At 60.1% G+C, this 13,833-nt stretch overlaps 3 protein-coding genes across 7 annotated transcripts in view; all 3 read right to left on the reverse strand.

Moving 5' to 3' along the window:
* Positions 1-1,398, reverse strand: part of JOSD2 (Josephin domain containing 2) — a 30,981-nt gene extending 29,583 nt beyond the window's left edge. For all 3 annotated transcript variants that reach the window (XR_012474777.1, XM_074220134.1, XM_074220133.1), the window contains exon 1: positions 679-1,398. Coding sequence is in view for 2 of the 3 variants with exons in the window: in XM_074220134.1 (XP_074076235.1) it covers positions 679-848 (170 nt within the window). In the remaining variant the exon portion in view is untranslated. The remainder of the gene's footprint in view (positions 1-678) is intronic.
* An 841-nt stretch (positions 1,399-2,239) lies between these two features.
* Positions 2,240-5,121, reverse strand: ASPDH (aspartate dehydrogenase domain containing). Of its 2 annotated transcripts, none has more exons than XM_074193773.1 (7): positions 4,946-5,121; positions 4,713-4,857; positions 4,388-4,472; positions 3,469-3,618; positions 3,165-3,385; positions 2,922-3,076; positions 2,240-2,359 (listed from the first exon to the last, which is right to left on the reverse strand). In XM_074193773.1, the coding sequence occupies exons 1-7, from the start codon at positions 4,998-5,000 to the stop codon at positions 2,313-2,315; spliced, it is 858 nt and encodes a 285-aa protein (XP_074049874.1). In that variant the 5' UTR covers positions 5,001-5,121; the 3' UTR covers positions 2,240-2,312. The 2 variants fall into 2 exon arrangements, with proteins under 2 accessions (XP_074049874.1, XP_074049865.1); XM_074193764.1 differs by lacking the exon at positions 4,713-4,857 and adding an exon at positions 4,605-4,674 and having other exon boundaries at positions 4,946-5,075.
* A 4,421-nt stretch (positions 5,122-9,542) lies between these two features.
* Positions 9,543-13,833, reverse strand: part of LRRC4B (leucine rich repeat containing 4B) — a 31,935-nt gene continuing 27,644 nt past the window's right edge. For both annotated transcript variants that reach the window (XM_074220135.1, XM_074220136.1), the window contains exon 3: positions 9,543-11,372. In XM_074220135.1, the coding sequence (XP_074076236.1) occupies positions 9,543-11,372 (1,830 nt within the window). The remainder of the gene's footprint in view (positions 11,373-13,833) is intronic.

Consider the following 13,833-nt stretch of genomic DNA (forward strand, 5'->3'; position numbering starts at 1 on the left):
ATTCAGGGCCCTGCCTGGCCCAGCTGCCTCTGTCTTTCCCACCTGTGCTCTTTGGTCCAGTTCCCCACGTTCTGGCTCCAGCTCTCAGCAACCCCCAGTCTCTGGCTGTCCCCCCAGGACCCCCCCCCATAGAAAGCCTTCCTCAGCTCCCCCGCCCCACGGCTCATCGCAGCATAGTTTATTGGGGAGTGGGGCCTGGGGGGGCTGGGCTGGACCCGCCTCCACCTGGGGATGGCGAGTCTCACAGGGGAGTGGACACAGCCAGTGGGTCCGTCCTCTCCCCAGCTGGCCCTGACTGGGTGCTGCGCCCCGACTCCCACCGTAACTCTGACCCATCATAAGGACCTCAGGGGACCCCGAGAGGGGATGTCTGGCCCCCAGTGGGCAGAACAGGCCTCGCCCTCCTTTCCAGAGGGGCAGACCCAGGCCCGGCCGCCGGCGAGGACCCTGGGGCCTGGCCCGTCCTCAGCTCTGCCCCGGCTCCTGTACCTCCCTGCCTCCTTAGGGGGACATTCAGGGCCAGCCCCTCGCCTCCCGCCTCTGCACCCCATGTCACCCTCTCTCCCAGCCTCAGTCTCCCCATCACGCCCCGCCTCTCGGAAAGAGACGGGACCCCGGCCACCCCCCAGTCGTCCTGGGGGGCTCCAGGGAGGGTCGGGGGGTCGGGGCGGGGGTCACCTCTTGCAGATCTCGTCGGCCGCCTCCTGGCTGAAGAGCCGCTGCTGCAGGACGTTGTTGAGCGCGTGGACAGCGCACAGCTCCAGCCGCTGCCGCTCGTGGTACACCGGCGCGGGGGGCGCGGGGGGCGCGGGGGGCGCCGCCCCGGGGGGCCCCGGGCGCCCCGACATCCGGCGTCCTGCGCACACCGGCCACGCTCAGAGGCGCGAGGGGAGGTCGGGGCAGCGCAGAGGGACTCCGGAGAAGCGGGGGGCAGGGGAGAGATTCAGAAGCGGGGGGCAGGGGAGGTTCAGAAGTGGGGGGCAAGAGAGGTGCAGAAGCGGGGGGCAGGGGAGAGGTGCAGAAGTGGGGGACAAGAGAGGTGCAGAAGCGGGGGGCAGGGGAGAGGTGCAGAAGTGGGGGACAAGAGAGGTGCAGAAGCGGGGGGCAGGGGAGAGATTCAGAAGCGGGGGGCAGGAGAGGTTCAGAAGTGGGGAAAGGAGAGATTCAGAAGTGGGGGGAAGGAGAGATTCAGAAGCGGGGGGCAGGAGAGGTTCAGAAGCGGGGGGCAGGAGAGGTTCAGAAGTGGGGGAAGGAGAGATTCAGAAGTGGGGGGAAGGAGAGATTCAGAAGCGGGGGGCAGGAGAGGTTCAGAAGCGGGGGGCAGGGGAGGTTCAGAAGCGGGGGGCAGGGGAGAGGTGCAGAAGCAGGGACAGGAGAGGTGCAGAAGCGGGGGGCAGGAGAGGTTCAGAAGTAGAAGCGGGGGGCAGGAGAGGTGCAGAAGCGGGGGGCAGGAGAGATTCAGAAGCGGGGGGCAAGAGAGGTGCAGAAGCGGGGGGCAGGAGAGATTCAGAAGCGGGGGGCAGGAGAGGTGCAGAAGCGGGGGCAGAAGCAGGGGCCTCGGCGTGGGGGGCAGACGGGCCCAGAGGCAGAGATCAAGAGGTCCAGACTCGGGGGCACAGCAAGGCGGCGCCGGGGCCCCGGGGCGCGGAGCCGAGTAGAGCCCGGATGGACGCTCGGGGACCCCGCCCCGCCCCGCCCCGCCCCGAGCCGCCTGCGGGGAAACTGAGGCTCGGGCCGAGCCGGACCCGCCGCCCCTCCCTCCCCCCCCCTCCCGCCGAGTCGCTGGGCAACAGGCCCCGCCCCCGCCCCCTCACCGGACCCGGTGGGACTCGCCTTCCCAGAGGGCCCCGCGCCGGGCCGTCCTTCCCAGAAGTCCTCTCGGCCTCTTTGGGAACGCTTTCCCAGAAGCCCTTGCTGTGGCCTGCCGGACGCGTTCCCAGAAGCCCCTTGGCCTACAGCGGGACTCGCTTTCCCAGAACACCCCGCGGCGGGCCCGGAGGCCCAGGCGGGCAGACGGAGGCGCGCGTGGGACTAGCCTTCCCAGAAGCCCTCGCGGCTAACTTGGACTCCATTTCCCAGGAGGCCACGCGGCCGCCGCGGGCCGGACTAACCCAAAACGGGCTGGAGGCTCAGAGGGGCGGGCGGGAGCACAGGACTGGGGACACTGAGGCAGACAGCCCGAGCCCCGCGGCCCCCCCGCCCCAGCACCGGACCCCAAGTCACTGAGGAGACCAGGGACTGTAGCCAAGACACCCCAAACTTTATTGACCAATGGACTGGCTGCAGAAAGGGGACCCGAGGCACGGCCTTCCTCAGCAGAGCTGGACTCCGGGCTTGGGGGTGCTGCGGCGGCTGCAGGCTGAAGGGAGACAGACAGGGACCCCCCCCCACGTCCTCCTGTCAGCCGGCCCCCTCTGCTCCAGGCCCAGCATCCAGAACTGTCTGTGACGCCTCGCCGTCCTCCAGCTCTGCCCCCGGCCCCTTTCTCCTTATACCCTCATTTCAGTTCAGCATTGATTAGGCGCCTGCTGTATGCATGCCTGTCAGGGGCCGGGGCTGGGCGCTGAGGGGGCCCAGAGAGACAGGCAGCCCCGGCCGCGTGGCGGGGAGTGAGGTCTGGGTCTGGCATCTTTCATCCTTCCCTTTTCTCTGGGCCACGGCCTCTGCCCGGTCTGCCCCGACAGCGCCCTGAGGCGCAGCCTTGGCCAAGCTTAGTAGACGCCTGCTGCGAAGGCCAGTGATGGGTCGGGGCGCCGAGCCCCGCCGATGGAGCTCCGGGAAGGCAGGGGTGGAGGGGCCGCGCCAGACTTCAGGACAGGCCGAAGGGGCAGGGCCGGGGTCAGGCTGGGAGAGTCGGAGGGAAGAGAGGAGTGGGGGCCTGGGCAAGGGCCGGGCCCTGGCTGGGGGGAGGTGAGGCTTACCCAAGAGGCTGCCCCAGAAGGTGGTTAGGGTGGCAGAGCCAGTAACCGCCCCCGGCTCCGCTGGGTTTTCCCGCCGGGTGCGGACGCAGAAGCTCTGGCCGCTGGGGCCCGGGGGTCCCCTCAACTCCACGTCTATCACGTGCCGGTCGACCAGGCTGAGTGAGAGGGTCGGGGTCATGGGCTGGGGGTGGAGGTGATGCCCTGTTGGGTTCCCCTCGCCCTTTGGCCCCAGTCCCCGCTCACCTGAGGTCGGAGACCAGGACGCCGACCACGCCATCGAAGCCTAGGCTTGAGGCGGCCAGAGCCGCCGCCGCCATGGTGTTAGAATTGCGGGGGGCAAAGGGGCAGAGCCCCCGGACGGGCCCCTCGTAGAGCACCGTCCGGGGTCCCTCCCTGGGCGCCTTGCTCAGCGGCCCCTCCAGCCGGAAGCCGTCAGGGTGCGTGGCCATGGTGATGCAGAGGCTCTGGAGGGGTCACAGGGCATGGCTCTGGGCTTTCTCTCCCATCCAAGCCCCCTGGGGTCCAGCCTCCACGTGCCATTCCTTACCTGCAGCCCCCCTGAGGCATCCAGTCGGGTTATGTCCTCAGATCCCCACAAGGCTCCCCGAGCCACAAACACCGAACGGCCCGACCTCCTCGAGGCCTCCAGCAGCCGCCGCTCTGTGTCTCTGTCGGCGAGGGCCGAGGGGGACCCCACCTAGGGAGACGGGCGAGCAGGAGTGGCTGGGAAGGTGCTGGGGCCGGGAGGAGCCCCAAGAAAGGGAGAGCTGTCTAGAATCACAGGCCCAGAACAGGAGAGCTGAGGGGGACCTTGGAACAGTCTGTGGAAAGCTGGAGCTGGGGGAGACTAGAACAGGGAATGTCAGAGCCGGGAGGGGCTCTGGAACACAGGGAGGAGAATGTTCCACTGAGGGAGAATTAAAACACAGGACGTGGGATGGCAGAACTGGGGGAGACTGGAACAGGGAATGCCAGAGCCAGGAGGGGCTTTGGAACACAGGGTGGAGAATGTTCCACCGAGGGAGAATTAGAACACAGGACATGGAATGGCAGAACTGGGGGAGACTGGAACAGGGAATGCCAGAGCCAGGAGGGGCTTTGGAACACAGGGTGGAGAATGTTCCACCGAGGGAGAATTAGAACACAGGACATGGAATGGCAGAACTGGGGGAGACTGGAACAGGGAATGCCAGAGCCAGGAGGGACATTAAATCAGAATATTAGATGTTAGTGAGGGTGCGGATGGGATAGGGGACCATAGTATGTTTGTCAGAGTGCGAAGGGGCCTTATAACAGGGCAGTAGGGCTTGGCAGGGAGGAGGGGGCACAGACTTTCAGATTTCCAAAGGTTTTACCATAGATTTTTAAAGTTGGGAGAGGTCAGAGAACCATTATCATGCAATCTCCTATTAGAGGAACAGAAGACTGACTGGCAGGGGATGGAGTTGGGGGCGGGGAAGCCTCACCAAGAGGTCAGCATGACTCAGGATCTGGGCCCCAAAATCATGGATAATTTGGGGATGAGCAACTTCAACCACCAGATCTGGACTCCTAAAGGGAGGATGGCAAGGAGAAGGGGGCATCATTTGTTCACTGTATACATGTGCCTAGTATTGGTTTACAACTAGCATTTCATTTGGTTCTTACACCGTCCCCGAAGGTAGGCCATTGGTGGAGCCTTACCTTCTCCTGGCCCCGGGGGGGGGCAGATTGGTGGGCACCCCTCCAAGTCTCTTAAATAGAAGATCCCCCACTGTGAGAGCAAGGAGAAGCAAAGGTGGAGTCACTGACCTATCACCCAGGACACTGAGGTCAGGGAGCCTCAGGGCAGGGGGCAGGGTGCTCTGCAGCCTCTTGGGGTCCCGATTCCAGACAAAGGCCAGCTCCAGGCCATGCTGGGCCCCCTCGGTCAACAACCGAGCAGCCAAGGCCTGACCTGTGAGCATGGGAAAAGACGCTGGCCCGGTCAAAAGTCAGGGAGACCTGAGGCAGGGCTGAGAGGCAGGTGTCGGCCCCCTACTCACCAAGGCGCCCGTAGCCCAGCAGGCCAACCCTCTTCAGGCTCTGATCGGGGGCCATCTTGGGTGCTCCTGAAGCCCTCCTGCCAGGCAGATGCTGTCTGGGCTGCCCTTTGAACGGGTGACCTTTGGAGCCAGGCCCCTGGCTGGAGAGAAGGGGAGGGCAGATTCCGGAACCCTCCAGAAAGAGAACTCTTCCCTCATTGGGCTGGGCTGGACTGCATCTCTCCCTCTCTCATCAGCCAAGATCTGAGTTGGAAGGGACTCAAAGACTGTCCCTCGGCATGTACTTTAATGATCCACAGCCAACTTCTCTTTCCCTGGGGGTGCCAAGCCCCTTCCCCCACTTCACTGCCAACCTGTTCCCTCCCCCCTTGAAGGCCCAGCCAGGTTGCTATGGAAACCTCATCCCGTGTGGGGGAGGGGGTTGGAGTGAGACACAGGGATGGGTGCTCAGCCTATCTGGTGCAGGCTCTGGGTCTCTCTCACCTAGCCCTCCTCTATTTCTGGGCTCTTTGTCTGCCCTAGCATCTCCCTTTCCCACCTTTGTTTCCTGTTTGTCTCTCCCTACCTTGACTTTGAGTCCCTGACTCATTCTGCACGAGTTTCTGTGGTCTTTTTAAACAAGGTTGTGTCTGCAATGCCTCCTCCCCAGCTCTAGCCTGGTGGTCACCAGGAAATCTCCTCCTCCAGCTTGGCTCCCCCTTCCCTCAGCCTTCTGCTGCTCCCCCCCCCCCCATCTCCTCTAGTAAGGAGCAACTACATCCTTCCTAGATGTTTCCGTGGGGTGGGGAGAGCCCTAGCCCCCTCCCCAGAGTCACAGGCTAGAGGGGATAATGAGTTTATTTTACTCAGTTCCCCCAGTCTTTCCCCAATCCATCAGGAGTAAGGGCAGTGACTTTCTGGGAGCACTCAGGGAAGGGAGGGCCCAGCCTGTACTGCCCAGGCTCCCTTCATCCTGGGGCCCAGGAAAGCCCACACTGGCTGTGGGCTCTGTCCTGCTTCTCTTCTTTCCTGTGCCCAGGATGGAGATGGCGGAGTCTGCGGCAACCGAGGTCCCCCCTCCTATCCCCAGCCCCTCCTCCCCAACCACCTGGTGTCTGCTGCAGTGTTACCATGGCAACGGGGATTGGCACAGGGAGAGAGGGAGAGGCAGAGGAAGAGAGAGAGAGAGGAAGAGGGAGCCTGGCAACACACACTCAGAGGGAAGAGCATTGTAAGCAGGAAAGAAGAGACAGAGATCCAGAGATGGGGAGAGACATCCAGGCTTCCCCATTTGGAACCTTACAGAGAGACTCTGGTTTTAGGGCAGAGGAACGCCACCAGAAGTAGCAAGAGATGGAAAAACACAGAAAAGGATGAAAGAGACAAAAACAATTTGAGAGGAATGAGCCTGGGGGAGAAGCAAGACCTCGTTCAACCCAAGGGAGGCTGCATCGTGGGGTAGCTGTGGAGCCCATGTGGTGGTGGGCTCCAGCCTTGAGACTCTTCCCTAATCAGGTGGATTGGGGGAGATCAAAGGAAGGAAGACCATCTGTCCACCCAAGTGTGGCAAGACACTGTTTTCATGGCTCAGTCCATCCCCACATTTCTTGCCTCCCTCATTCAATGGTTTGGGGCCCTGGATATCTCTGCAGGCTGTCTTGGGTGGTCTATCTGACTCTGCCTGAGGGTCTCTTTCAATAACTTTCCTTCACAGCATATCTAAAAGTTTAATGGTGTCACTATCTCCTCCTCCCTCATCAGACAATTCAAGATTGTCCCATGGCAGCACATCTGTCACTTGGTGATCATTGGAGTGGCTCTCAGGGTAATGCTGTGTCACCATCTCTCAGGAGAATGAATCTGGACCTAGAGCCTCTTCGGGTATGACTGTGCCCATCACTCAATGAATGCCTAGGCCTCTTTGGCTGTGTGTGTGTGTGTCTGGAAGCATCTTTCCCTGTCTCCTCAGAGCAAATCTGGGGTTGAATAGGTCTCCAGGGTTGTCTTTCAGGGCAAACTGTTCTCCATCACCCTTTGTCTGCTGATGCTTCTTCCCATGTGTTCTTTGTCCTCAGCCCCACTTCTATCATCAGATCGAATGTGGGCATGGATCTTGTGCTCACTTCTGACTGCCTATGGTTTCCAGTATAACTCTGGGGGGGGGGTGTAACTACATCTCCTCGGGCTCCCATCTCTGCCTCTCTCACTCTAGCTGAACCTTCCCTGATGGATCCCCTGGATTAGTCTAGTCCCTGTGGAACTAGGGGAAGATGGAGGGGATGGAAGACAAGATGCTGTCACCATACCCAGCTTTTCTTCCCCTTTCTCTCTCCCCCCCTTGGGTTCTCCTTTGGCATCTGGGCACCTCTATTGAGCTGCCTTTGCTGTCTCCATGTGTCCAGGGCCCTCCCTCTCTCTTCCTCACTCTCGGTTCCTTTCCTTTCCTCCCTCCCCTTAACCCTCAGTGTCTGCAGCCAAGGGCAATCTGGACCCTCCACTTCTGGATTCCTCCTTTTATCTGAGTGCTGCTCTTCACCCATCTTCTTCTCTTCTGACCCTCTTGTTCTCACTATGCACACACACTCCTCTGACTGTTCCCACCTTTTGTGTGTGCCTTTGGCAGCAGTCTCTCTGCCCCCCCATCTGCTGCCTTACCCCTTTTCTCTCTTTTCCCCAACTGACACTGGCCTATATCACTTTTGATCTCCCCATTATCTCTGCCCCCTTCTTCCCAACACTGCCCACAGTGATGTTTTCTCCCCCTCCCTCTGAAGAAGAAATGCAGAGACACCAGCAGTCTGGGAGATATGGAAGAAAAGACAAACACTGGTTTACACATATATCCACATGCAGAGGAGACGGATAGGCAGAGTCAGAGAGCCAGTGTGGGGAGACAGAGTCAGGAGCTTTCCAGAGGAATCTAGTTCTGCCATAGATGTCCTGGGGAGGGGGAGATGTTGGGTCTGGTCCCTGACCCTATGTGAACCTCATTTCCTCATCTACAAAATGAAGGGATTGCATGATCTGGGGCTCTTCCAGCTCTGATTCCAAGGAATAGAAGAATAGATACCTTGGGGCCTCCCCGATATCCTTTTACCAGGAACCCCAAAGGAGTCACACACATAAAACTACACACACTCACACACATACAACACATACATCCGCATCCACAGAAGCACATTCCAAAGACCTCCCCCCTTTCCCTTCCTTCAAAGCTCTGTTTAAGCCTTGTTCTCAAGAGGGAGAATGGACATTGTACTGGGGACTTGAGTGCATGATCTCACTTTCTAGTTGAGGAAACAAAGGCACATAGAGGGACAGGGATAGGCTTGAGGTCACACAGGCAGGAAATGATCTGTGGACAGCACACTGACCCTCAGCCTCCAGCTCCTCAGCTTAAAGTGATGGGCTTGGGGGGTGGGCTAGGTGGTGCAATGAATACAGCACCGACCCTGGAGCCAGGAGGACCTGAGTTCAAATCCAGCCTCAGACACTTAATAGTTACCTAGCCGTGTGGCCTTGAGTAAGCCACTTAACCCCATTGCCTTGCAAAAACCTTTTTAAAAAGTGATGGGCTTGGATGCCAAGGGCTCAGCCATCTTTGGTGCCCTCTGGTACTTCGGAGGGAGATACCCTAGTAACCATCTGAGCTTCTGAGCTTGAGGGCTGGGAAGAAGTCTGATATATAGCTTCTCTCTCTCTCTCTCTCTCTCTCTCTCTCTCTCTCTCTCTCTTTCTCTCATGAATTTTGCATTTCTCTTTTTCATGACAAAAAAATTTTTTTACTTTTTCTTTTTTTTTTAAAGTAATTACAGAGCAGGGTAGTCATCGACACACACCTCCCTTCAGTATCAAAAAAGTCTATGGAGCAGGTTGGGGGGAAGGGAAGGACTTTGGTGAGGGGCAGGGGACTGGGGCTCCCCCTTCCCCCCAGCCAATGGGCAGGGTGGGCTAGGCCAGGGCTTGGAGCTTAGCATGTGGGAGGGGCCAGGCCAGGGGTAGGAGGGGCTCAGGTAATTCTGTCTGTCGGTCTCTTCGGGGTGGAGGGAGGGAGGGGAAGGCATCAAACTGCAAAAATGAACCATAAAAGGGGTTTGGGGGGATGGGGTGGGGGGAGAGGGCCCCTCAAAAAAGCTCTCCCCTTGGAGATTGGCAGGGTGGGGATGTTGGATTGGGGGAGCCGGGAAGGTGAGGAAAGACCTGGAGGGATTTGGCCACTGCGTCCAGACCCCACGAGCCCTGATGCTATAGACAGGGTGGGGGGAGGGGGGCGCTCTGTTCGAATTCCCAACAAGGTCCAGGCCCGATGGAGCTTCCAGGCCCTCCTCCTCCCCGCCCAAGCCCTGACACTCCCATCCCGACCAGGGCTTTCCGCTCGGGGGGGAGTCAAGGAGGCAAACCAGGAGTCACGTGTCAGGGTGCCCCTTCCCCTGATCCCTGCAGGCCTGTGGGTGGGGCTGGGGCTGGGTCCGAGGGTCCAAGCTCCCGCCTCCCCTCCCCCTTCACGGGGAGATGGGGGCGTCCGTGTGCCCAGCCATGTCCCCCCACCCCCACCCCGACGACGTCCCCTCGGCGCCGGGGAGCCCCGCCGGCCGCCGCCCCCCCCCGCCCCGGGCCCTCAGATCTGGGTCTCTTGCACGTTCTCCTTGGAGCCGCTCTTGAAGAGCAAAGGTTCGTGGATGGAGTTGAGACCTGGGGGCCCCTTGGCCCCGCAGCCCCCGCCGCCGCCCGGGTTGCTGCTGTAGTGGGCCTTGAAGGCCGCGGCCACATAGTGGTGGTGGTTGAGGTGGTCTCGCTCCAGGGCGGGCAGGGCCAAGTGGCTGTCCCCGGCCCCGGCCACGCCGGCCACGGCGGCGGCGGCGGCCACGGACACGGCGGAGGCGGCGGGCAGCTCGTCCTCCACATTGATGATCTCCACGGTGCGCGTGGGGCCGTGGTGCTTGTGGAGCTGGTGCTGCTTGCGGAGCTTGTAGAAGGCCACCAGCATGACGGCGGCCATGAAGGTGATGGCCACGAAGCAGCCGATGATGATCTTGGTGGTCTTCATCACGTCGTCCAGGTCTTTGAGGGCGTTCTCCGTCACGTCCGTGATGGGGACCGTGAAGGCCTTCTCCGTGGGCCGCGAGGAGCGGGGCGCGGGCGCCGTGGTGGAGGAGGAGGCCGCCGGGCCGCCCGCCTCGCGGGCCCCGGCCCAGCCGCCGTCGGTGGTGGGCCCCGGGGGCTCCTTCTCGGTCCCGCGGGGCAGGAGGATCTCGTCCCCGGACTGAGTCTCCAGCGTCTCCACCGTCACCGTGGTGAAGTAGGTGTAGCCGCCACCGCCGCCGCCGCCGCCGCCGGAGCCCCCGGGCCCGCCGGGCCCCCCCGGCCCCACGGGGTCCACGGCGGAGACGTTGAGGGTGGCGGAGGCCGTGGTGTTGCCGGCCGAGTTGGTGACCATGCAGGTGTACTGGCCCGTGTCCTGCACCGTGACGTTGGTGAAGTTGAGGGTCCCGTCGTGCAGGACCGAGATGCGGACGCGGTAGGAGCCGTGGGTCATCAGCGTCCCGTTGGGGGTCAGCCAGTTGACGGAGGTCATGGAGGTGCCCGTGCGGCACTTGAGCTCGGCCGCCATGCCCTCGGTGACGTTGAGGTCGGTGGGCGGCTCCACGATGACCGGGGCGTAGCAGGTGAAGTGCGACTGGTCCAGCTCGCCGATGTAGCGGCCCTTGAGGCCGGCCGGCGCGTGGCAGCGCGCACAGCAGGTGGTGTTGCTGGGCACCGTCTCCTTGAGCCACCAGCTGAGCCAGAGCACGTCGCAGTTGCAGTGCCACGGGTTGTGGTTGAGGTGGACGCGCTCCAGCCGGTGCAGGGGCGTGAAGAGGTCGTGGGGCAGGGACATCAGGTTGTTGTGGGACAGGTTCAGCTCCTCCAGGGACTTGAGGTCGTCGAAGGCGTTCCGCTCGATGGTGCCCACCTGGGCGTGCATCAGCCAGAGCTTGCGCAGGCTGGTCAGGCCCTGGAAGGAGCCCGGCCGGATCAGGTCCAGCCGGTTGCCCGAGAGCTCCAGCTCCTCCAGCCGCACCAGGGCCGTCAGGTTGGGGATGTCCTTCAGGTTGCACATGCCCAGGTTGAGGTAGCGCAGGTTGACCAGCCCCTCAAAGGCGGCCTCCGAGATGTACTCCAGCCGCTTGAGCTCCCCCAGGTCCAGGCGCCGCAGCGACGGCACCCGGTTGAAGGCGTACGAGGGGATGCTCTCGATGGGGTTGTTGCGCAGCCACAGCTCCCGCAGCTTGGACAGGTACTCGAAGGCCTGCGTCGGGACCGTGGTCAGCCGGTTGTCAAAGAGCTCCAGCGTGTTGAGGCTGGGCAGGCCGTTGAAGGCGCCCACCTCGATCTTCCTCACCAGGTTCTTGCTCAGCTGCAGAATCTCCAGGTGCCGCAGATGCTTAAAGGTGTCGGTCCGGATCACCTGGAGGGAGAGGGTTGGGAAGCCGGTTAGGACGCGCTCTGTCTCCCCTGGGCCCTGCCCGTGTTCCCCGCTGCCTCGGGAGGCCAGCTCCAGGACCGCCCCCCCCCCCCCCCCCCCACCGGGAAACTTGCCCCGGGGAGGGCCGCCAGCTCCCTCAACTGATCTCAGGACGTTCCTGACTGACCCGGTTCGGCTCCTAGTCTGGCTGGGGCAAAGGACCCTGCTACTCACTACCGAGACCGTCTGAGAGGCCTCAAGAAAACCAGAAGGTTGGATGGCCTTGGTTTCTGAGGACCCTTCCAGCTGAAAATCCTTGGCTCCTCCGCAAAAGGATCAGAGGATTTAGAGGCTCGAAAGGCGCCTTAGGAGCAAATGTCTTATTTAACGCCAAGAAGAAACGACGGTGGCGAAGAGACTTGCCGAGGGAGTCTGGCCCAGCTTCTGAACCTCAGCCCTCTGCCGGCAGGCTCGGAGCTCTTCCCGAGATGCCTCTGCAGCTTAACAGACTTGGGGACCGGGTGCTGCCTGTGGTCCCACATGGTAGGTGTTCAGCCAGTGTGTGTCGGAGGAATTAACGGATGAGCGGCAAAGACGTGGTGTTCACAAAGCATCTTATAATCAGATCTCATGTAATGTCAGCATTCTTCTCATTTTACAGGATACTGAGTTTCAGTGACTTGCCCAAGGTCATACTGCCAACACATGATGAGATAGGAGTGACAGCCCTAGCCCCTACCACACCAATATCAGATTGCTAGTTCTCAAGATGAGGGTCCCTTGCGCGACAACTCAGTGGGCAGTGAGGTGAGCAGACAGAGGATCTGGCTAAGCATGGAACCCCGGAGCCGGGGGTAGGACAACACAGGAGGAGAAGGGGGGAAAGTCAAGGCGGGGAGCCCTTCACCAGCCCTTAATGGAGTCTTCTAGAAAAAACAAATGAGATTCCGGAAGAACCAAGTCTGAGGGGAAGAAGTCAACTGGAGACCAAACCAAAGACATTCTATATCCTGGATCCTGACACTGGAGCAGAGACAACCCAGGCTTTCATCCAACCCTTCCTGACTCCCCTCTAAAATCAGAAGGAAGGGCAAGAAAACATGGGAACACTTGGGACCTGGAAGGGACTGAAAGGACCACTTGGTCCAATCTGCTCAGGGAAAATTGCATCCCACAGAAGGGACGAGGGTCACCCCAGGCCAAAACAAATTTGGAGATGTGGTCCAATGTCCTCATGGAGAAGGGAAAGTGACTAGCCTAGTGTTAGACCCCAGGTCTAGCCTAACCCCTTTCCCCCAATATCGAATCCTGAATCCCTGCTACCAAATTAAATTCACTCAATCTCTTGAAGCCTCACTTTGTGCATCTCTGAAATGGGGATAAAAGCTAGTACAATCTTTCCTCAAACCAACTATTGATGAAATGGAGCAACATATGGGGGGTTACAAATTCTAAGATTATGCCTAAATATTAATGATTTTTAACTTGAGCTCTTGAAAAGCATAGTCCTCTATGCCTCCTTCCCTAACCAGGAGCAGGCAGAAGCTTCTGAGTGTCCACACCTACTTCTAATCTTGGCTCACTCATGCCTAGGGGGCTAGATTCAACAGCAGGTGAGCCTTGGGTTTAGTGATCACCCAAAGCATCTTCTGCCCCCCCCAGGACTGTTTTACCGATCCTCTCAGGTCTTCTGGTCCCAACTAGTCCAGACCCTTGCTACCTAGAATCCTAGAAGGATCATCAGAGAGATCCCAGTTCAGTTTGCACATAAAAAAGAAGCTTCTTCTCAACATCTCTGCTTGCAGCTCACCAAGGCAGCCAGCCCACCCTATTCCTGATGTAGAACCCAAAGCTGCCTCCCCATGAACCCCTGCTGGAGCTGCTGGGCAGAATCAGCTTCACTGGACCCCCTTCCCCAGATGACAAGCCTCTCAGTCCTTGGAGGGATCACAAGTGGAAGGATGTGGACCCTAGGACAAGCACAGGAAGTCGAGCAGAGTTGGGACAAGAGCCTGGGTCATCATCGGGTCATGGGAGAATGTTAGAAAGATAACCCCCTGAAGCCCCAGAGTCCTGAATGGTTCAAGGTCAGTGGCAGGAGTCTAAGACTGAGTCAGGGAATGACATGGCTAAACTGCCTGAAGAGAGCTTTCAAGTTTCCCCCCTGTCTTCTTCAACTGACCCTCTGACAATCTGGTTTGGAGTCTGCTCATGGCATTGGTCAACCTCTTCAGTTCACTCTGGTTGGCTAGGTTCTTCCTAAAACTAACCCTAGGAGCAGTCACAGCACTCTCTGGAGGGGCCCTTCATAGCGAACCTCACTGGAGAAAGGGGCAAGTCCAGAATCATCATAGACGTGTTAGTTCTCCTCCCCATGTCTGAGGACTAGCCTAACTCCAGTGTTCAAGGACTAGGATGATGTTGGGGGAAGCATGCTCAGCTGGGAACCTTGGGGCTTCCCATG

Source organism: Macrotis lagotis, chromosome 1, assembly GCF_037893015.1.
Source record: "Macrotis lagotis isolate mMagLag1 chromosome 1, bilby.v1.9.chrom.fasta, whole genome shotgun sequence".
Lineage (NCBI taxonomy): Eukaryota > Metazoa > Chordata > Mammalia > Peramelemorphia > Peramelidae > Macrotis > Macrotis lagotis.